Below are 24896 nucleotides of genomic sequence, written 5' to 3'. Positions count from 1 at the left end.
ATGTATCCAGTCTAACCACCTACATGTTGTCTTTGTATGGTCATGTGTAGGCATCTTTCTTTCTTTCAAATGAGCACAACTCAGGTCTATTGCCATCTATGGGCAATTTACTACTTAGTGTGTTGTGCCAGAAGTGTAAGTGTGTGTACCCTAACAGTCGGAGTGTGTATCTAGTGTTGTGTTTGATTTTTCAGTGCTGCCATCTATATTTCAGGAGTGAAGTGATGATTGAATTACATTTGTACTATTTACAGGTCTGTTGGTCTCTGTGGCAAGACTTTTTAAAGGGGAGATTGGCTCGCATTTGCACCTTGAAGTTGGGAACCACAGAAAACCAACTTCAGCTGACCACCAATGTGACAACGGTGAGGTTCAAAGCTGGGACTTTGCAATGCCAGTCCGTCACTCGGTCATTTGACCACCATAGCAACTATGTGGGCATCGCAGTGTCTGGGTTCAATCCCCGTAGGCAGTCGGTCAAAATTGACTTTCTGTCATTTATCAACTTTGAGGCACAAAAGCAAGCCGCCCTCCCTTTGAAAAAAAATTCCCCCACAGCATGTAACAGACTTCATAACATTTACAGAGCACACATAAAAATATTCATTCATTGCCAGTTCCTTCCTTAAAAGATAGAATGTACAACTCCAGAGAACCCAATCATCACACTTCAGACAAGTATATGAAGAACAATCGAATGAGGGCCATGAATGCATAAGACAATAGTTATACAAATTAATAAAAAAATTTCAAAAATTAAAACTCACCCCTTACTTCTCGTCGTCATATCATTTTCATTACGCAAGCATGATAATATATCTCTGAAATCACTATCCTGAAGTACAGGGGATTCTTCACGAAGCACTTGACTCTGGAAAGGAATAAAAATTATGAATATCCTTCGACTGACATGAAATCTGTGAAGTTTAGTGAAAAAGAGACAAAAACAAATTAATACTTACAACATACTGACATAGATTTACATTTGACTGGCAACCGGCCTCACTGGTGGCAGACTCAAATTCACAATTAACTTCATCAGATTTAAACTTTGATGAAGAATTATCACTGCTTGCAGCTGTGCTGTTTTTAACATTTTCAGCATTTACACAAGAAAATGAACTGATAGATGAACAAGGATCATTGTTATCTTTTGCAGAGGCCATTCCAAACTCAAGAGCCCACCCTAGAGAGAAATTTTTTTGGATGTAATACAGACAATTTTGATCAATTAACAAAAAAAAAAAATTATTAACAAAACAGAAACATTGTTGACATTCAATAAAAAATGTTCCATCAAGAACTTAATTTTAAAAAAGTAAATTTACTTTATTTTCATTATAGGCTATAGCTGAGAATATATATAAATCAGGGGCCGGGTCAATATGGATAGGTCTAAAAAAAATAGACACTTGAGCCCAGGGTGTAAGTAAGATTTTTGCCAACCCCACAACTTTAAATACAATTTCATAACGTGTTCTTTGTTCCCCCTAAAACTGCTGCCTGAGGCTGTTGTCCCCACTCTCCTCTAGTTCCAGCCCTGCTTGAGCCTGAAATTTTCTATGTTTGATTACAGTGGAACTTATATGAATGGAAACGAAACCTCTAAGAGACTAAAATAACAACAGTACTAGGCAGATTTCCATTTTATAAAGGTGCACATCAAAGCACTAATCGTCTTAATGGGACTATCTTTTGATTAAATTCAAGACAAGTTTCTGTCTTGTACAGTGTCCATCTTAGAGAGGTTTCAATGTACCAAATTTAAATGTGAAGATATCACACAAATGTTTTGAAACTATTTCAGTGTCTCTACCAAAGTAGAAAAGGGTCATGGCCCTCACATCCTGCAGCAGGGCTCCTAGGCTGGGATCTTATTATAGCCCCTCCTCCCCCTTAAAGAACATGTAGTGTGAAAAAAAATAAGAATCCTCCTAGAGCAGTGTCAGCCCCCCCTTGTGGTGGCCACGAAAAGTTGGCGAAAACCGAATTATTTTGGAATTCCTATCAAAAGAAAAAAACAGTGGCTCCTAAGAAATTTGGTCCATGAAATTTTTTAAACTTTGCCAAATTCTGAAATAAACTGATATTTATTAACTCCAGTCCTACCAGAAACAGATGTACATGCACACACTATTAAATTATGATTTGCTGATATCTAATCATGATTGTATCTGGTTGTTGGAACCAAAATGAGCTACTATTATGCAGAAGATGAAAATCATTAGATGAAACAATAATTCATTATGAAAATCATTAGATGAAACAATAGTTCCATCTAATGATTTTCATCTTCTGCATAATAGTAGCTCATTTTGGTTCCAACAACCAGATAAAATCATGATTAGATATCAGCAAATCATAATTTAATAATGTGTGCATGTACATCTGTTTCTGTAAGGACTGGAGTTAATAAATATCAGTTTATTTCAGAATTTGGCAAAGTTTAAAAAATTTCATGGACCAAATTTCTTAGGAGCCACTGTTTTTTTCTTTCGAGAGGAAGTCCAAAATAATTTGGTTTTCGCCAACTTTTCATGGCCACCACAATGTGTGATCACTTGATGTCTTAATTTGCCAATACTTACTACTAAACCACACATGTACCTCGTCCATATTCCTCTGCAGAACCTCTAACGAATTGGTACATGCGGGAATGTGTGTGTACGTGTAGTGAAACCTGACGTAAAGTTTGTTTCTGTGTAATGCTTGTTATGTGTAGTGCTGCCATCTGCCACCAGTTTTTCTAACTATGAGTGAAGTATAATGATTGAATAATTAATCGTTGTAGGCCTGTTGCTCTCTGTGGCGAGACTTTTTAATGGGGAGATCGGCTCGCCAACTTCAGCCGCCCACCAGTATGGCGACGGTGGGGTGCCAATACTTACTGAAAAACTGCAATAGAATACTACCCTGGTAGGTTAAATCAGGGGTGGCCAACTTCTTTCTGTTTGCGGGCCAACATAATGGTCAGTTATAGCGTAGCAGGCCGCATCAGTGGTGCAATTTTGGTGTATAAGCCGCTCCATTATTAATTGAATTGATTAGCTAGTTATTAAATTAATTTCGTCACTAGAAATAAGAAGTTTGTAAGCAGTTTGTTAATCAAGAAATCTGCTGCTGGAACCGATAGTTCAAATAATGATCACAAATTTAATTGTTTCACTGTACTTTTACCTTGTCATGGGCCACATGCAGTCTGGGGGCCAGCTTTTGGCCACCCCTGGGTTAAATAATAAAAGATCGAAAAGAAATTTCCTGTGAAACTCAACAAAGACCTCTTTTACATGAAACATGTTTAATAATACAACATTAATAACAAAGACATTACATTGTATGTTTTAGAAAAATAAAAATTACTACACTACAAGTTAAATGTATTGAAAATATTCCTGAAACCATTTGGTTCTACAATGAAACAAAGTAGGGTGTTGGTAATGTGGATCAGATGACTTGAAAGCACTCTGTGCGAGTATCACTCATCTACCTGTGCACATTTTTTACAACATTTGATTCAGCCTCAACTTGGTTGATTTTAAGGAAAAATATCAAACCAGAAAGGTTATTTCCTTGTTGAAATTAGATAAAAAGCTTACAGAACCTTATTTATTCAAAAATAAGAATTTTGCTAATAACAACGTCTACTGTATCAGAAAAAAGACTGCAAAGTGAGATTTTACCATACAATAAGAAAAATTATATGACGAAACCGATTAGATGTTTTATAAATTTTGGTCCTATATATAAAATTTCAGATAAGCGACCATATTTAAAAATACTTTGATCAAATTTTTCGGCATGGGAAAATAAAATTTGATTTAATGAAAACTGATGATTTCAGTTTCAAATTGAGTTTGATGGGAGTTTTAAAAGACAAGACTAAAATTTATTGTCTCTGCTGTGAACAGCAGTTTTTGTACTTGGGAAACATGAATTCCTCTACTCCAAGTAACATTTGAGAGGAGTTTCTAGGAAAACAAGCTATAGTATGATCGAAAATAATTTTAAAATCAGTGATGGGAAAGTCTTAAATAATCTATTATACCGATATTACCTATAATAACAGATTTTCTAAAAAAACAAGATTCAAGTGATAAAATTCCAGGATTTGACAAATATGTTTAGCATAAATTGCTTTGAGCGGATGACTTTATTTATTTATACAATATTGTTGACCCTGGAGCCTAAACAAGAGGATGCGATTGAAAATGACAAAAATATTATTTGATATTAGGGTTCATTTAAGTATTATGTCAGCATCGATGGGGGGCTTCCGATTTGCTGACTTTTGATGACAAGGGGGAGGGGGTTTAGATGATGCTTACATCATCAACCACCCTTTATGAAGATATGAAATATTCTTAATGGCATCTTATTCGGTGCGCCAAAATTGGAAAAACCTTTCGATAGTTATTGGGCACCTGAACTAACATTCTACTTATTGATAAATCCCCTACAGAGCCACTTTAATTATCTCTAAATGTTTCACGGATCCTTCAAGTGTTCTGGAAATGTTTCTGGGCCGCTTAAGTGCTCTGGAACTGTGCCACGCATCACTCAAGTGATCCGTAATTATACCACGGATCACTTAAGTAATCTGGGAATGTTCAGCGGGTAATTTGAGTGATGTAGAACCACACTGGGGGCCACTTAAGTGCTCTAAAACTGTGCCACGTGTCACTCAAGGGATCTCTAAATATGCCCCGGATCCTTTAGGTGTTCTGTAACTGTGTTGCGGGTTATTTAGGTGACCTTTGAATGTGAAAATGATCGTTCCATTCACCAGTGGTATGAGAAAAGAAGCTGTATTTAAAGCAGTCAGTGGAAGCAAAAATGGGTTTTAATTTAAGGGAATGGTCGAGTCTTCTAGAAATGTAGGATGGTTTGGCTAAGATACCAGAGGTATCTATGTTGAAATGACCATGAAAAATGTTATAAAACAATGTTAATCGAGAAATGAGACGAAGAGTAGAGAGAGGAAGGAGATGAAGTTCGTTTTTAAGTTTGGACACGGAAATGAAAGATGACCAGCAGTCGTGAGCAAATCGGGTGAATTTATTTTGGATTGATTTAAGTTTGTCTATATTATTGGAGGTGTAGGGGTCCCAGATTTCAGGGGCGTAGAAAAGAACGGGGAAGATATAAGTTTGATAACAGAGTAGTCTGATATCCTGAGTGAAGTGTTTAAGATTGCGGCGGAGGAAGAAAAGTTTAAGACACTTCTGGTAAACATAGGCAACATGTTTGTTCCAACGTAGGTTGCTGAGATTATGACACTGAGGTATTTGATTTGAGGAACTTGGGATAACATTAAATTATTGATAGAGTACAAGTATTCAAGTGAAAGCAATTTACGGGTAACTTTCATGTGAACCGTTTTTGGGATATTGATTGGCATTTGCCATAAATAACATCAGTCCGCGATGGAAGCCAGGTTATGTTGAAGTTCTTGATCAGATTGATGGTGAATGATACGGTAAATTACAGTCATCAGCAAATAATCTAGTGGTGCAATTGAGGGATTTTGGAAGGCATTGATGTAAATTTCTTAATCTATTCTTATATTTATTTACATCTTGTGAATAGTGCATGAAACATGAAATATATTTTTATAGCATCAATTAATATTATATAGTAACAAAAAACATTGAATTGAAATTTGATTAACTAACTGATTGAAATTTTTTGATTAACCAATTAAAATTTTAATTGATCAAAAGCCCTAATTTTTACTTTTAACAAGCATTTGAGTATTTTTGTTAGAAAACAGGGTTGCATCCATTTTAACCATGTGCTTTTAACCTTGCATGAAACCTGTCTCAACCACCCTGGATGATATCAGTTTTGACCATACTCTGATTTTTACGATAAACCTTGCTCATCAACCCAGATTTGTATTGCTTATTCTTTGGTCGTTGACATTTTTTATTTACAGTACGAATTGAATTTGATTCAAGTGAACAGTAAATCTTTATACGAGGATAATGTCACTCTCTGCTATCCAAACGAAGGTTTTTAACAGCTGGCTGATACAAAGATGAATTTTAGGACAGATTAAATTCAACTGCCTTTGCAGGAAATCGAACCCTTTTCAAGTGAGCGCCCTTGACCACTAGACTTATGGATAATGGACAGTAACATCATCTTTGGTTAAGTTGCCATCTGGTGGCAGTGTCAACAATTGTGAGCTTTAAGCTGAATTAGGTCCAACCATCCATGTACAGTTCCATTCAGTGCACACGAGCTCTAAGGAAAGATTGAGATATTTGTTACCTTTGTAGACTAGTGGTCAGGGCATTCACCCAGCAAGTGAGAGGACGTGTGTTCGATTCCCTGCAAGGGCCATTAAATTTTCTCCCTTTTCTAAAATTCATTTTCGCACATCAAGCAGCTGTTAAAAACCTTTGTATAGTAGTAAATCTTTACTTGAAAACAATTAATTAATCTACACACATTTAAAGTTATTCCTACTTTATTTCTTCAATCATGAATTAGATTCGATTATTGAGACAGTGTCATATAACCATATTTTAAGAATTAATGGGAAAATATTTGATGAAATTTGAGTTTTGACCAGTTGAAATTGTCGAAACTGACATCGACCCGGGCAGTTAAAACCATCCCTGGCCAAAACTGATACAACCTTGGTATAGATCTTGATTCATTGTAATTGCAAGAGTCAGTTGAACTTTCCTATCTTTAAAACTAAAGTCACAAAAGAAAAGAATTCAATGAAATCATTCCTAAAGAAAGTATGCAAAGCAGAAAAAAAAGTCAAAGCAATCACTAGAATATATTTACTCATTAGCTGTGTTATAATAATTGATGGCCCAGTTCAAAAAGGCAACAACTCAAATGCGTTTTATAGATTAACTTTGTATGAAACTGAATGAGAATCAACTCAGATTTAATTACAGTAGGAAGTATATAAGCAGAGTTGTTACTGTTTCCTATATGTAGAGACATTTGCCACTGTTCTCTCATGGCATGTATAACCCAAAGATGCAATTTTCTGAATTGTTGCGTTTTTAAACTGGGCTATTGAGATGGAAACTTCTTCAACTCCATGACTCAACACTCATAATAAATATTTGCTCTTACATAAAATTCTCCAACATATTTATTCTTTGAATTTCGCTTATAAAATTTTTTCTATAAAAAAATGCTCCTAAAGTAACATTTTTTTTATCAGAGTAACTGACAACAATCTGAAAACAATCAGATATAATATAAACATCACAGGATTTCTTTTCAATAAAAAATATATGTAATACACAAAGATAACTGTTTAGTATATGATGTTCCTCAGAGAGAACACGGTAGTTTACTAAGAACGCGATCAAGTCAAGCTAAAGTTAAAAATTATCATGTTAGAAGTGTTTTCACGAAACATGATCTGCTTATTGAAAGTTATTCTATCAAGATGGAATCATGAATGACAAAAATCTGGATATCAGACACAACGAGATAGTCAATGAAATATTTATGTCAAATTAATTAGTAAACAACTGTTAAAATTTACTTGAGTGACAGATCCAATTTTCCACAAAATTGATCTCCCCAGGTTAGCTGAACTGATGTTTATTTTCACTTTGCACCGGCTGTATATTTTTTGCTGGACTTGACTGTCGTACCTACAGCTTGTGCCAATCACAAAATAACAAAAGATGAAATCAATTTTAATGACCATATTTTCTAATGAAATGCGGGTAATTGGATTTCCAAATACGGGAAATTGCCTGTTGTCGCCATCGAGCTTATATTACTGGAGGCACTGAGCTATAAGTAAGCTTTCCTTATAGCTCAGTGACTGGAGGGAGCATCGAGCGGCTGCGACGGGGTGAACCAGCACCTCCTAGAGATAGATATCTAGGAAGTGCTGGGTGAACATCGAATGCGAGGAAATCACGTGACTCGGTGAAAACACAGTTCTTTCCTGGCAATTTCCTCATAGAAATAAATGTACAGTTCAGTCTCTAAGTATTCAGTCTCAGTATTGCGTTTTAAAGATTATAAAAAGGGATAGAGAACTCATCTAAAGAGTTAAAAAAAGATTAAATTATTTATTTCATTAATTCTGGAATTTTCTTTCATTAATTCTGGAATTTTCTTTCATTAATTCTGGAATTATTTCCTTTATTACTTCTGAAATTTCTTTCATCAATTCTGGATTTGTTTCTTTCATCAATTCTGGATTTGTTTCTTTCATTAATGCTGAAATTATTTCTTTTATTAATGCTGGAATTATTTATTTTATTAATGCTGGAATTATTTATTTTATTAATGCTGGAATTATTTATTTTATTAATGCTGGAATTATTTCTTTCATTGATTCTAGAATTATTTCTCATTAGTTCTGGATTTATCTCTTTCATTAATTTTGGAATTATCCCTTTCCTTAATTCTGAAATTCTTTCAAACCTGAAATTATCTTTCATTGATTTCGTAATTATCTCTTTCATTAATTTTAGAATTATCACTTTCATTAATTTTGTAATTATCACTTTCATTAATTTTGTAATTATCACTTTCATTAATTTTGGAGTTATCACTTTCACAATGCTGAAATTACCTCTTTCATCCATTCTGAAATTATCTCTTTCATTAATTCTAAAATTATTTCTTTCATTAATTCTGGAATTATCTCTTTCATTAATTTTTGAATTATCGCTTCCATCAATGCTGAAATTATCTATTTCATCAATGCTGAAATTATCTATTTCATCAATGCTGAAATTATCTATTTCATCAATGCTGAAATTATCTATTTCATCAATGCTGAAATTATCTATTTCATCAATGCTGAAATTATCTATTTCATCAATGCTGAAATTATCTATTTCATCAATGCTGAAATGATCTCTTTCATTAATTCTAGAATTTTTTCTTCTATTAATACTGAAATTATCTCTTTCATTGATTTTGGAATTATCTCTTATTGATTTTGGAATTATCTCTTATTGACTTTGGAATTATCTCTTATTGATTTTGGAATTATCTCTTATTGATTTTGGAATTATCTCTTTCATTGATTTTGGAATTATCACTTCGGGTGCCTCTGCAGCAGCTCATATGCGCAGTGCCGTCTTAACGTATGGGCTCACCTGGGCACGGCCCGGAGGCCTCAAGAGAAGAGAGGGCCTCAGAAAAACGAGAAGTAGTTGAATTTTTCGAGAATTTTCCTGGTAGGGCCTCAAAAAAAATCATTTGGCCCAGGGGCCCATGACGCTCTTAAGACCGCCCTGGCTGTGCATAACATAACGTCAATGGAAACCGTTACACCAGATCTTCAATCTAGGGCCCGCGAAGCTCTTTGCGGTGGTCCGCTGGCCATTTTGGAAAAATAGCTATTAACCTTCAAATGTGTATAATAAGTTATAATTTGTTGCAGATAAATGACAGTGGAAGTGTCACATTCCATAAAATAAACATTTTCAATACAAATAATTTCAATACAAAATATAATTCAAAAGGTTAGTATTTTTTAGACATTTTGAACAAATTTTCCCTAGACTATAACATATACAGGGTGGGCAAAAATTTCGTAGAAACTTTAAGAATGAATAAGACCGTAAAAATAACCGAAATAAAAAACAGTTTGCAGGGTTAGCATCATTAGGTCACGGGCATTTTTTTAAGACAGGAAAAAATAACTAAAAAACAGACGATAGGTGGCACTGGCGTACACAAGTCAAAGAAAAGATACGCAAATAACGAACAGAATGCCTCCAAATCGTTTATTGCAGCAGTATGTGTTCCCCATGACCACCTCCACAGGGGATAACTCAATAACACATTGCAGGCGAGTCACAAATCCAGCAACGGCAGAGTGCAGCAAGTCCACATACACGGTTTACAACGATGAACTGGCGTGGATCAGGAGCGCAAGTTCTTATAACCTCATATAATAATGTCTCATTTTTATATTTCCACTGAAGTCGCTCGTACCAGCGCCACCTATCGGCTGTTTTTTAAGGTTTTTCCTGTCTTAAAAATATTCCCGTGACCTAGCAAACCGTTTTTTATTTCGGTTATTTTTCCGGTTTTTATTCATTTTTAAACTTTCTACGGACTTTTTCCTACCCTGTACAATATATACTCTGTAAATATCTCAATCGCCAACTGAAATATGTGTGTGTGCTTTAAGTGATTTTTCACATTTTATTTTTTTTACATAAATTAAGCACATTAAAGAGGAATGAAAAAAGTACAGTACTTATTTTTAGCTCACTGAAAAGTAGTGCGAAGACGAGATTTTGTAGCTGAAAAAATTTCAAAAAATAAAAACCTTTTTCTGACGGCGATTTTATTAAAGAAAAAACAATTTTTCATCGCTGATGGTGAAATTCTACGCCAGAATAAGAATGATGTATTTAAAAAAATAAGTTTGACAGGTGTAACGGTGGCACGACACGTAGAAGAACTTGCCTATGATATTGAAGAAACTTTAAAGAAAAGGTCGGCCGAATTCACATCGTATTCACTTGCCTTAGATAGAGCACGGATTTGAAGGACACAACACATATTGCTATCTTTAGCCGTAGCATTGATCAGCAATTCAATGTGACGGAAGAACTTCTAGCTCTGGTACCTATGAAAGGAACGATGAAAGGCACTGTTACTCTTGAAGCTGTTCAAAAACACTCCAGCGTTTGATCCCAGCTTAGCCACTACCTCCTATATTTTGCATATAGGAGATATAGGAAGTAGTCGCTTTAACCAACCACCTGTTCTCCATAACCAACCTGTTCAATTACCGGATTTTCTAATCGGCATGGGGTCTTCCATTCGTGTCCTTATCAGTACCCCTACATTATCCATGCATTATTATCTTCCCCCACATCAACGAGCCTTGTGAAGTGACTTGCTTGGTCTTTCTTAAAAAATTATTCTTTTCGCTGATTGGTTCTTCTGAACTAATTATACAACCAACTATGAACTTTTCACAGAAACTCAGATAAACTCCTTTGTTGGCAAAAGCAACTTTCCTTCTGTTTCATTAACTGTGGTTAGTACAGTTCTGCAATAGCAATGTCACATTAACAAATTAATGAATGGGAAGGCAATAAATGAAATTTAAACAAATATTATGCAATAAAAAATTTAATTTAACCTGATATCAAATTTTCTATATCAAATAAATAATTCGACAGGTAAATTTAAGTGTTAACAATAATTCGATTTGGTTATGTGGATAGTTAACATCAAGTGTATATTCTATTTATTTTTATTTTTATTTTTGTGTCCAGCTTTTTCCTCTCCCTTCTATATTATTAAAAATTTGCCATTGAATTAAAGTGAAAAAAAAACCGTAGCATGAAATTCTCTTATATCAGCTTTTGGTTGCCATAATTCACTCTCTAATTTAATTAATAAATATATTTACACCTATTGGGCCGATATACTTTGTTCTTTTTATCTTTCTTCCAGGTCTAAAGAAATAAGAAGTTTTACGTGTATCGCAAGAACAGAGATGTCATAGCAGATGTCATAGGGTCGAGAGCATTTTACTAGCTTTTAGCTACTGCTCTCTTCCCTGTCCCAGCTTTCTTCATCACATTATGAATTAACTGTTCGACCGTGTTCATTCAAACTCTTTTCTTTCTCTGCATTTTTTTTTTCCAAATATTGTAATATATGTAATTTAATTGTAAATTCTAATTTGTATAGTATTATCGTAATTGACTGGGGACAAATAAATTATGTTATGTTATGTTATCGAGGGTGTGGTAACTGATGGTGCTCCTGCTATGGAGGGAAAACTATGGGTTTGCTGTGGATAGAACCGAAACTACAAGGGAAAGATTTCGTCCATCATCACTGTTTAATCCACCAGCAGAATTTGTGTGCAAAAACAATTGGATATGGGAATGTCAGGAAAAATGTCATGTGGCTGTAGTAAACTTCATTATGGCAAGGGGACTGAATCTTTCTAGGCGTTTTTGACAAAAGATTGCGAAGCGAATCCCGGCGATGTTGTCTATCATAGCGATGTGCGTTTTTTGCAGAAGAAAAGTCCTCTAAAGGTCTTCAACTAAAAAAATTAAATAGAGTAGTTCATGCAAGATAAAGGAAAGCCGATTTTGGAATTCCATGCACAGAAGTGGATGACTGACTTTGCTTTTGTGACTGACATCTCGTTGCATATTGATCTGAATACACGGCTGCAATCCAAAGATCAAACTGTGCATATTATAGAAGAGCAAAAACATTGACAACGTGATAAGGACAAATAACTAATTCACAAAACACCGACATGTTTCAGCACCTATGGGTGCCGTTATCAAGGTGGAAAAACAAAGATGTGTGTTCTTTCCCAACGAAAAACGTGGTGCGAATGAGGGAGCGTCTGTGATCAATATGTTCTATTATGTCAAAGCTTTCGTGGTCAAGCTGAAACTTTTAGAGATGCAACTCAAAATGAAAAACCTTACTCATTTTCAGCTTCTCGTCAAGTCCAGTTCTTCGTCGCTTGACAAATATGCCATTAAATTAGCACTGTTGTGAAGGAAATCCGAAGAAAGATTTTATGACTTTCGTGAACAAGTCTATTTTGGATTTATTTTCTATATCCTTCAGCGTCGATGCAGTCGAAATTCCAGCCTTCATACAAATGAGAACTGATTTAACTTCAAAACAGCTCTTCCTTGAAAAGAAAATCATTCAGTACGCCCATAACCATATTTTATAGAGACTATACTGTATTTCTGAAGACGCGTTTCCTAATCTTCGACGACATGCTTTGAAGGTGTGTACTTTATTAGGAAGCACATAGTTATGTGAGCAGTCTCTCCAGCGTGAAATACGCGAATTGTAGCATAAGAATTCAGATTACCGACAAACATCTTGAAAATATTCTGCTCATAGCGACGGCCAATATCGACACGTTAGTCGAAGAAAATCAATGCCAAATTTTTCATTGAAATTATAAAAGTACATAACATATTATTATTCATTAAATCATACTCACTCACGTACTGGATGAATGATTTTATTATGATCTCAACTCCTATTTACGCACAGTTGAGTTTGTTAATTTTATGCAAAGTAAAATTCACCAAGGGTGTTAATGCGATGGCGTGGGCATCGTCAGATGTTCCACTGTCCCGCATATACGAAATTCAAGAATGGAGGTGAAGTGGATTTCATATTCTTAAGCGATACTCTTCCCATAACAATTTTTTCGGGTGGGTGGGAGGTATGCTCAAGTGGCTTTGCATAGGTTTCGACGCCCATGAAATACATAGCATTAATAATGAATCCGGAAAGCATTTCGCAATTCCAAATACCGGAATATAGCTTGGTAGCCCACGATGTCTGAAAGGTTGAAGACCCCTGCGTTTAAACCAGTTTCCCAAACTTTTCATCCCATCGCTCCCTTCTTCATAAAATTTTTCTTCTCATCGTCCCCAAGCCAACCCATAAGGTCCTAATACTAAACTCAAAGTTTCTATCACCCCATGGATCTTTCGCCAATTTTAGGAAACACTGGTTTAAACTAACACTGAAAAAAATAACCATGATACAGAAAAGATTAAAGTGTAAACAAAATTACGATGCCAAGGTCACATGTCTTGTTTAAAAAAAAATATCCATCATCTAGGGATACAGCGGTTCTCATCATTTTTTTGACTCGCGGAGCCCTTTTTGGTATATAATTTCTATGCGGAGCACCGTATGCCTGTTTTTTATTTATTCATCAAAGTTACTGATTTATTTTTGTTATTTAAAATATTATAATTTTTTTTCAAATTTACTGATTTTTTAATATTTCCCTCGGAGCGGCCGCGGAGCATCTGGGAGTGCACGGGCTGCACGAAGCACCGGTTGAGAACCACTGATGAATATATATTATTTGTGTACCAAAGGACCGTAGCCAGAAATTTATTTCGGAGGGAGACAACTGGCATGTAGGGGAGGGGACCAAATCGATAGAACAATAGAGTTGAGCACGTTATTCCATATATATATCAGTCAATTTTCAACATTTCGTGAGGGGGGGGGGGGTGGACCCACTAGTCGACCCCTCTCGCTAAGGTCTTGATCAAAGCCCTCAAAATCTTTGCCTGCTACACAATTTGGCCAGAATATCCTCCAATCCAAATTTATGGTTCTGTAAAACACTTGCTGCCAAGCTGTCAGTAAGAGCTATGCAATACAGTACGTGAGATCATAGGCGGAGATAGATTTGAACGTTTGAAAAAACGTTTAATAGTTTATTAAAAATATCCAAAGTACGTGAAAATACTCGAATACCTCGTAAAATGTGGGTCGTATGGTCACGCTATTTAATATTCATCTTTACGTTGGTGCTGCCATCTAGTCACAAATATTATGAATAAATGAAGTCCCAGAAAAGTGAAGCATTAAATAATTCCCAAGGGCTGGCGATAAGAAAAAAATTTCTGAGAAAGAGGACCAGAGATGAATAAATTTGGGAAACTCTGATCTACAGTAAACCCTACATGTTAATTAATATAATCTCTCGAAAAAATACCGATAACTTAAAAAATGTTCGTATATTTTATGAAAAATTTACCTTGTTTGGAGCCCCTGCTTTTAGCTATAAAATTATTCAGATATAAAATATAAATGTAAATCTGCATGTTTTGTTTGACAATAATACAGTGACCTACTAGCACGCACTGCATTTTATTGGCGAACCATTGATCCTATAGACATACTTGCAATTGGAAAAAGTATTCAAATAACGTATAGAACTTCTTAGATGTGTCCGTGTGTGTATCCTTCATGTTACAGGGGGGTCTTCATGGGCGGAGATACGGGGGGGGGGGCGTGGGGAGACATTGCCACCCCAGCGTCAAAGGTGGAGTCGGCTGATCTAATTTTTATATATGTATATATGAGAATTGGCATTATCATCGTGCTCCCCCCCCCCCCAGCAATAATGACCGTGCCTCCCAGACTTCCTAGTCTATCTCCGCCTATGGGGGTCTTATAGTTATACAATTAACCCAATAGAAAGCTGTTGCTCTGTCTCTCCTGATGCCAAAAAAATCCACGTTTTTAAGTGCAATATTCACTGAGATATTTGAATTCAAATAAAGGAGAAAAGTTGGAAAAACTTTTGGAAATTCGTTATACGCGGACATCGTTATATTCGTACGGACTTGAAAAATTATGTATTTGAGCAAAATGAAACATAATTTGAATGCACGATACACGTTTTTCAATAATCTGAGCATCCTTGAAATAAATAGAAATCAGACTAAAAGAGGTAAAAAAAAATAAAAAATGGTTAAAATTGTAATTAAAATCTTACGTACAAATTATATATATAAATATATTAACGAAAATACTTGTTATTTTTTCTTCATAATATGGTTGTGAACGTTAAACGTTTTGCGTTAAAATAATTTTTGCCTTATAAACATGCAAAATGTAATGATTTTTGTTTTACCAAGGGTCCGGTTACTGGAAACGTTTTTCCGTCGATTATTTTCAAACCATTTAAAAAGCGTTCCTTCTAGGAATCTGTCCTTGTAGATTTTTAGTTCACTATCCAAAATTTTTTTCTTTAATTCTTCTTTGCTTATCAAAATCGTGGATACCAAACGTCGAAGAATCCCGAATCGCTTTGATATATCTTTTTCCCCCCCCCCCCCCCATTTTTAGCTCTCAAACAACTGTATAGCTTCAATTTTTGAAGTAATGGACAGCGTTTTCGTCTCTGAAATTCACAAAAATTAACTCACACATGGTAACATCACCACAATCAACGTCCGAATCTAGCTAAAGATTGGCAAATGCTCTTTAAAAAGTTGTTTCGAAAGTTAGATTCATGGAAATATAATTTCTCACTCTTATTTTGTTTCTTCCTGATAAAGTTTTCCGAAAACAAAATAGGATTCATATAACAGAAAAGTATGAAAAAAAAAATTGAAGCAAAAGGGGAAGGGATTTGACAGTACTCAAAACGCCCCACTATTATGTCTTTCGGGGAAAGTAAGGGGGAACATCATTAGTTTTACTACCTACACATTGTTGAAAGGCAAATTTACCAATAAGAAGATTTAGGTAAGACTGTTTTTTTAGAAAGTTTATTTGACATGATGAAAAATAAATAGTACATAGATGTTTGACGTTAAACGTTAATCACTGATTTCAGTGATTCCTCGCAAACAAAAGACTACATTGAACCAAAAAACCGATATTGTTTATTGTAAACTCTTTCGGAAGCTGGTGGAATGGACAAGTTTTTGACAAATTTTGACCGATTGTAGCTAAAAGCGTGTTTGCAGAATTGGCGATTAAAATTTTAGCCACACACAATTCGATTGTGAACTTTGCCAAACTTTTAGCACTTGTAGCTCCCCCATTAAAACTAGATATTTCAATCAAATTAGTGTCACTTTACAACATTTTTCCTGCTGTTTCCAGGTGTGTGTGCTTAGTATGCGTACAGGTCTTTCAGAAACTGCACAAATTCTGGTTTTTTCAGACTTGACGCATTTTTATCCTATAATCGATTATCCACCATAACTCGAAAACAGTTTGAGATAGGAGAGAGTTGGCGGGCTGTTTCATGATCCTCTTGGGCTCGTCTACCACCCCCTTTCGTTTGGCAGAATAGGTTCACCCTGTATACTAGAATATACAATAGGCTATATGCGGGGTGTCATAGCACGGCCTTTATCTCATCAACCGTCCGCCGTAGAGGTATGATTCCAGTTTAAAAAATACTCAACAGGCTTTCAAAAATTACCCTGTACCAGTTTTGAGAGTGAAAATACAGTGTGTAACAAAATAAAAAAAAATTAAATTTTTATATGGGTCTCCTGTGGTCTAACTTCCAATTAGAAAGTTGTTGCCCTGTCTTCTGAAGCAAACAAAAAAATTTCGTGTTTCTAAGTGCAATTTTCACAGAGATATTCCAATTCGAAAAACGGAGGGGGGGGGGGAATTTGGGAAAAGACAGCGTTAAATGCGGAAAAACCTTTTATGCTCATTTAACGCTATTCTTTCCCAAATTTCCTGTATTTTTCGAATATCTCTGTGAATATTGCACTTAGAAACGAATTTTTTTTGTTGGCATCAGGAGAGACAGGGCAACATATTTTCAACTAGAAGTCAGGGCACAGGGGGACCGTGTGAAAATTTAGATTTTTTTATTTTGTTACACACTGTATTTTCACTCTCAAAACTGGTACAGGTAATTTTTGAACGCCTGTTGAGTATTTTTTAAACTGGAATCATACCTCTACTACGGACGGTTGATGAGATAAAGGCTGTGCTAGTACTTGCAGGACACCCTGTATAGTGTATAAAGTCACTATAGCATAGATAAGCGACACGAATTTCATAAGTCACAAGACATGAGAAAACTTCATTATATGAGAAAATTCGTAATATCTATCTATCTTCGTTGCAAGCGAGCCCGACTGTATTTAGAGAGAAATCGTTTATGTTTATTATTTATGAACTTATTTTGTGAAATACAGTGAAACCTCACTACAATGATACTCGGTATAACCGAGTAATTTATACTCGGTAATGACCTCGGTATAAATCCCTCTACAACGATATTTTGTAAGTCTTGTTTGGAAATGCTTATTGTCTAATACGTATTAAACTGTTGCTACCTCTCGATATAACTATAATCCCTCTACAACGACATTTTTCCTTTGTTTACAGAGTATGGTTATACCGAGATTTCACTGTATTTCTTTCTCAACCTCTCAGCCAAAAAAGACCGCAGATGATAGGCAATGGTATTTAATTAGCATGAAGAAATTCAGATTTTTTTTCAATGTATAAAATTTTATTACAGTAAAGAAGTTATTACCGTATTATTAAAGAAAATTTTCAGATTTATATGTATTTTTCCATTTATGCATGCTTTCAGGCAGCACCGCTGTAGCATTAACTAAAAAGCGTCTAGCGAGTAATTTGGCAGAACTCAGTTCCGTCGAAAGCTCCACCCCCTCGTGACGTCTTGCCGTTTTCGGTACTAGTAGCAACAAATCACTGCGTGCTAATTCCTCCGGTACGCGAGAGAATGTAATCACTGTCACAGCCGTGCATGGCTCGGAGGGGGGGGGGGTGCCCCAAGTGCACTGGAAGTCCCATGATAATTGAAGATCTGGTTTTATGATTTCAGAAAGTATGTAAGTAAAAAAAAAAAAAAAAAAAAATTGATTTTTTTAGACTACTAATTCTAAACAAAGCACAACTCCAGTCTACCGCTATCGAGAGCGATATACAACCATTTTTTAAATAACGTGATCCTCGTTTATTTCTAAGACATCCGTAAGATCTGTCCAGCGAAATTGTTGGTGCTAGTAGACATCCATGCCAGAACCGGGATTCGAACCCAGACCTGCACAGCGAGAAGCTAGTTCCCTAGGTCAAGCCTCACTTATCTAACTTTCAGTGGTGAGTTATTCTAGAAGTGCATAACTCACTAACTTAAAACTTTGGACAATGCTTCTATCCTTCATTTATGCTGTTCCTAACCATCTCAAACATCTCAGCGAATATTGCAGTTAAAAATTGGAAGTTAGAGAAGGGGAGGGGGAACCGCATAAAAATTCATATTTTTTTATTTTATTACACACTTTTTATATCATTACTCTCGAAACCGGTGCAGAGTGATTGCTTAACACATTTTGAGCATTTTTTGAAATTTGAAACCATACCTCCATGACAAACAGTTTATGAGATAAAGGCCGAATTAAGACTTACAGGACACCCTAAATATTGGGGGGAGCGTAGCGAGCCCATGGGCTCAGTAGAAGTTGACGTCTATATTCTCAGCCGACGTTCGCTTTTCGCATCAATAGCAGTTTGTGCTCCGTTGCAGTTGCTTCAGTTAAGCGCAGTTGTGCCATTTGCTTGATTACGTAACGGTAAACTTGAACGATACCAGCACGAGAATATTTTATACGTTACCCAATTTCGGACATAAAATGATGCTCTGCTGAAAAGCCAACGATCGTCCTTTTTTTTTGAAAAATCAGATAAATTTTAACGAATACTTAGAACGCATATATTTATTTTTATCTCAACCCCGATATTTAACCGAATTTAAACTTTGATCTTATCTTCATTAAATCGGGGTCACCAGCTCATGATTCTTGCCTTATTTCATTAGCTACATGCAGTTTATGTCAAAAATAAGAAAAATAAGAGGTGGTCACAATAATGTTACTTGACTGTATATAAGTAGGTCTTAAGATATGAGTACACATTAGAGTAAAAAAAAACCAAATTGAAAAAGAGCATGATTTTTTTCTGGATTAAATTTTGCCCTTTTTTACTTGGCCCTACTTTATTATGCCTTGTTATTGTTTTCATTTCAGTCCATCGATATTAAAATAGCGTTTAATATTGCGGTTATTTTGCTGTTTTATTTTCATATATTTTTTTATGAGTCATTTAAGATTGATTTAATTTTGCAAAGTGCCAGTTTTCTAGTCATTTCTCACATACTTTTAAGCATTCCTTTTCACGGTACATTGCCTTCAAAGCGTGTGAGTAGAATTAAAAGAGATGAAAAAAACGTTGAGAGAGATAATAAAAAGGATCTTTCCTTTAGTGATTAGGTTTCAGATGCTTCATCTTTTCTTATCCAACATCGTACGTCGCAAAGCATGCTCCTGCTAGTCAGAAGTATCATATCATGGCAATTTTCCTTCATTTTTGAAATTTATCACTCCATTTAACACCATGTTATTCGTCTCACACTGAGTTTAATTCACTTGGATGTGTCTGTTGAGAATTTTGTGTTGCGAAATCTATCGTAAGTTTTCTACGTTGTTCTCTTCATTATTTTTCATTTTTCTATCTGCTTCAAACGCTTCTAGGAATTTCGATGCTGGAACGGCGCCTGGTGAAGTTCTATTCTTTCCCACACACATTACCGAAACGCGTAGACTGGAAGAGTTCTCGGGGACGTGATATTTGTTTGTGTGACCGACAACACATATAGGCAGCATAGGCTGATAGGGAGAGGGCACAGTAGGGATGACCTCTTCTCGTTCCCCCAAATTTGTATTATTAGCATAAGGGGAGGGTGGAGGTGGAAAATAATCCACCTCCCCCCCCCCCACTCCCGTAAAGAAAAACCCGTATCCGCTTATGATATCGCTTTGAGGCAAGTTACGTCTGCCTACGGGATAAGTTCGGTGGGTTTGCTATGGCTTTTGTGTGCCCTAATAGTCATATCCCCTTCAGATCCCTAATCCTGATGGCCTGTGTGACTCTCATGGCGGTAACAGTTGTTTAAAGCAGTGGTTCTCAATCTGGGTCATGCAGACACCTTGCAGTCTTGATATATTCTGGGGGGGGGGGGGGGTCATGGAGGAAAAGCAAGTGCAAGGAAAGCCACGGCAGTGGTTAAAAAGGCCATAGGGAGCTCTGAAAAAAAATTAGATGTGAAGGAATGTAGCCATCAAATGAAGTATCGTGGGAAAAATGTGGATATTTTCAGTTCAGAGCAGAAACCTCCCATTTAACCAGTGCCGTTTTATCGCGTGGGATCTCTCCGGGCATTGTCCGGAGGCCTCATGTGCATAAGGGACATTATGAATTCTAGTGATACGATTTTCGATAGTAAGTAAGCAAATAATGTTAATGAAATGAAGTGTTATGAATAAGCTGTTACTTCCAGCCAAGTATGAGACCCCAAAGTATCTTTTCTCCCGAGGTCCAAATGATGTTGAGATGGTCCTGTATGGAACTCCCACAAGAGGGAAGCTCATTGAACTCTAGCCAGGGTTCCCCTTTTGAAAAATTTTTTGTTAATATAAATGAACTCAAAAGATCGCAATCCAAGAAGTATATAGTCTTGCTTCTAAATGAGGGGGGCGAGGAGCCCTGGATGAGACAGGGGAGCCACAAGAAAAAAATATGATCCAAAGATGGTTATGGGCGAAAAAAGGTTAAAAACACTGGCTTAGCTAGTTTGGCTCCCATTACTATGGATCACTATGTAGGTGCGTATCAATTTTCCTAGCTTTGTGTGATACCTTCGACGAAGTTTAGTGACGCACACTTTGAGAACCACTGTAAAACCTATTATCGTTTTTATTGTCAGAGATATGAATGAAAATCCGAAAGTTAATTATTCCATGAGCATTGTCATTTTTCTATAAGGGGTTCTATTGTTTAACAGGGGGGCTTCAACCTACGAGCCGCTGGCCAAATGTTGCCCACTGAGATTTTTTTGTAGCCCACCGATCATTTTCAGGAAATAGCTACTTTACATTGAAGGGGAGAGAGTTATACATCTAAAAATCTTTCGAATGAAGCCTTCTAATCACTGAGGAAATATACAGTGGTATTTATAACTGAGAGAGAGAGATTCCTTTTATACATTAACTTAAGAGCACCGTTTAACGAAATCGGGTGATTCGGGGCCTAATCACTTTTGGGGAGCCCTGATTCCATACATTTCGGGCGGGAAAATTCCGCATTTAAAAAGTACACATATTTACAGAATTTCTGGAAAACACCTTAATGAAAGAAATATTGTTAGAATTTTACGTTTCTGAAAGAAATAATTTTATAGTTACTATTAGGAACGATCTCAATTATTGAAAAAATAATTACAGAATCACTTTCAGAATTAATTTCAAAATTACTGAAAGAAATGACTTCATAATTGATTAAAATTTATAATTAAGTAAAAAGAAATAATTTCATAATTACTTTTAGAAATAATCTCATAATTACTTATAGAAATGATCTCATAATTACTTATAGAAATGATCTCATAATTACTTATAGAAATGATCTCATAATTACTTATAGAAATGATCTCATAATTACTTATAGAAATGATCTCATAATCTTAGAACTGATCTCATAATTACTTTAAAAATAATTCCATAATTACTTCAAAAATAATTCCATAATTATTTTTAGAAATAATTTTAGAGTTGATGAAAGAAACAGTTTGATAATTCATGAAAGTTTAAATTAAAAAGAAGAAAATCAAAATTAGTGCGAGAAATAATTTCAAAAATTTTGAAAACACATATTTAACGAAAGAAATATTTTCAGAATAAAAAAATTCTTCAATAGTTTGGAGGCCCTTGTTCAACATTCGTACACTCAACACAACATACCTGTGTTGAACCATCCATTAAGACAGCGGTTCTCAACCGGTGCTCCGCGGCGACTGGAGGAAAATAAAATGAATCAGTGAATTTGATAGATAAGTAAATAAGAGAGGCCTACAAGGTTCTGCCATAAAAATTACGTACAAAAAAGGGCTCCTCGAGTCAAACAGGGCTCCGCCATAGAAATTATATTATGAAAATGGTTCCGCGAGAGTCAAAAAAGGTTGAGAACCGCTGCATTAAGACAACATAGTATGTTACATTAAGCGCTTATAAATCTGTATACCGTCTTAGAATTGTACGTATCACAGTGCGATGAACTGACCCGCGGGTCTCATGAATAATTTTAATTTGGCCCATAATGTCTGTAAGGTTGAAGACCCCTGTTCTAGAAGAACAAAATTATTGAATTTTTCATATCGCCTTACGAAAAAAATGTACCTGAATTTTTTTCAAAATGCCTCAGAAATTAATCTCATATCAGCGGTTTCAGCATAAGGGGTATAAAAGCACAATATACTCAACATTGCACTTATACTCCTGCTTTAGACCTATCCTACTTCAAAAGAGGAAATTACAATTTTTTTTTTTCAAAAATTAAAAAAGTGTTTTTTACATCTATATATATACATATAAGTGGTGACTAAGAAACTGTTCCTTATCATAGATTGACATAATTAATTCGAAGTTTGATGTCGCTAAAACTTGATTATCGCTAAAACTTGATTATCGCTAAAACTTGATTATCGCTAAAACTTGATTATCGCTAAAACTTGATTATCGCTAAAACTTGAAAATTAGCTAAGCATGAAAAAGCTTTAAAAATCATAAAGAAGGAACGTAAAATGCGTAAAAAATCGACAAATACACCAAATGAGTATTTTCACAAGAAAGTAAGAACTTTTCGCTAAATAAATAAATAAATATATATATACAAGTTTTTTCACCCTAGTTTTATTCTCAGATAGTAAATATTAGTCCATTTTCAAGCTTGGTTCAGAAATTTATCAGCTTGCAGATCCTAGTTGATGTTAATTTTTCTTCGCTTCAAACTTCAAACTTTCAAACTTTTCTTCAAACTTTTTTTTAAACTTCAAACTCGAGTTTTTTGATGATACGTTAAGCTAGGTAGTAAAAACTATAATCCATCCGTCAAAAAAACATAAACATACATATAAAATATGGGAGGAAAAATAAAAATTCATCACTATATCAGAGAAACTCGAATTCATTATTATATTTTACTCTCGTTACGAAAGAGTGAAAAAGAAAATAGTGAGGTAAAGCGATTACGGAGGGGAAAAAATAAAAAATATGAAGTTATATCAATTTGGATAAAAAACAGGACAATTCATTTTTCATCAGAATTTTCTTCCGTATAAATCCCCTCTTGCATAAATTACGTTTTATAAATGCTTCTGCACATGATTTGAGAACTCATACACGTCACGCGTGTGCATAGTTATGTTCAGTTATTTTATATATTATCGAAACACATGCGTTGCCGCTTCCAGTGAAATTTTATTCTTGTACTAACTTGTACTAACTTTCTTCTTACTAACTTCAGAGCTGTCATAATGAATGGACTCACCCGGGACCTCTTTGTGGAATGAGAGCTTTTCATGATCTTCCATAGCAATTGACATCAATTGTGTCAGATTTATGGTGGCCTCAGTGCATTGCTCGGCTAGGTGGCCCCATCATGCTGTTAAGATGGTCTCGACTAACTTTGAGATTAATAAAAAAGAAGTCGAAAGAAAGAATATACACAATGATATAAAAACTAATGAAAATTGAAGAACGTTAGCTAACCGATTGGGTTTTATGATTATTATGTAATTCATCGGAACTACTTCAGCTTTATGCAACTGGATCATATTGATTTATATGAGATAAAGCTCAGAATCTATCCCGACTTTATTTATTTGTTTATCTGGGTAGTCTGATTCTTGCAAATAGCATGTGTTTTTGGAATAAATAAATTTAAAAATTATTTTTAACCATTTACCAGAAATATTTGAAGCTTGAAAAGATGTTCAGACATATAAAACCATTTACTGTCGTGAGATAAAATTTCCGGATGGTTTTCGGAACTATTTGGTTCTGTCCATGGCCAATGGATTATACTCAGTTATGGTATATAGTTGGAAGCTGAATGTTCTAAAATGGTCAACAAAGTTATAAATCTTAGTCTGTCAAAAAAAAAAAGAGACGGTATTTTTTTTGCATACGGAGATTGAAGCAGACCTACGTTGAACTAGAGTGCTCTCACCATTTTTCACAAGGAAATGCAGTGGAAGGAAAACGATTCATTGTAGAGTAAAAAATCTTCTACGTTCACAATGTTTAGTTATTTTTCCTTTGTTTGTCAAGGATAAAGAGATGGTTCTACTGACCAAGGAATTTCTAATGCTTGTTCAAAGGAAATCTTTCGAAACATTATTTTTTTAAGAGAAACAATCTCTAACGTTTTCATTCGTTTGAACTTGCGCTGACATTGTATTTGCGAAACAAAAACAAGAAACTTTGCTTATTTGTCACGTCTAATTATACTCCCCATTATTTAAAAAGAACTTTCAGAGTGAATTTGTAACTCCTATTATTCAGATGCTTTCTTGTTTTTTTGACAGACGACCAATTTATACATACAATATTATCGATATTTGTTAAAAAAATATAATGTCATATATACAGGGTGCATAGCAAATAGGAGGTATGGAATTTTACTGGCGAACCGTTGATCCTAGAGAATAGTTTCTCAAACTTCTTGTTTCATCGCCCCCTTCATCAGCAATTTTTTTCCTCTCATCA

General features: G+C 35.2%; 1 protein-coding gene across 1 annotated transcript in view; it reads right to left on the bottom strand.

Moving 5' to 3' along the window:
* LOC149080626 (uncharacterized) overlaps window positions 1-7612 on the bottom strand; it is a 76830-nt gene extending 69218 nt beyond the window's left edge. The window contains exons 1-3 of the mRNA XM_089239775.1: window positions 7523-7612; window positions 963-1186; window positions 768-871 (exon numbers count right to left, since the gene is read on the bottom strand). Of these exons, the coding sequence (XP_089095901.1) occupies window positions 768-871; window positions 963-1166 (308 nt within the window). The 5' untranslated portion in view covers window positions 1167-1186; window positions 7523-7612. The remainder of the gene's footprint in view (window positions 1-767; window positions 872-962; window positions 1187-7522) is intronic.
* Between the last annotated feature and the right edge of the window lie 17284 nt (window positions 7613-24896).

This window comes from Pholcus phalangioides, unplaced genomic scaffold (assembly GCF_987345545.1).
Source record: "Pholcus phalangioides strain wild (caught in Gottingen) unplaced genomic scaffold, Ppha-v1.0 ptg000011l_1, whole genome shotgun sequence".
NCBI lineage: Eukaryota > Metazoa > Arthropoda > Arachnida > Araneae > Pholcidae > Pholcus > Pholcus phalangioides.
The sequence above is the reverse complement of the archived record's forward strand: the minus strand, read 5'-3'. Positions and strand labels throughout refer to the sequence as shown.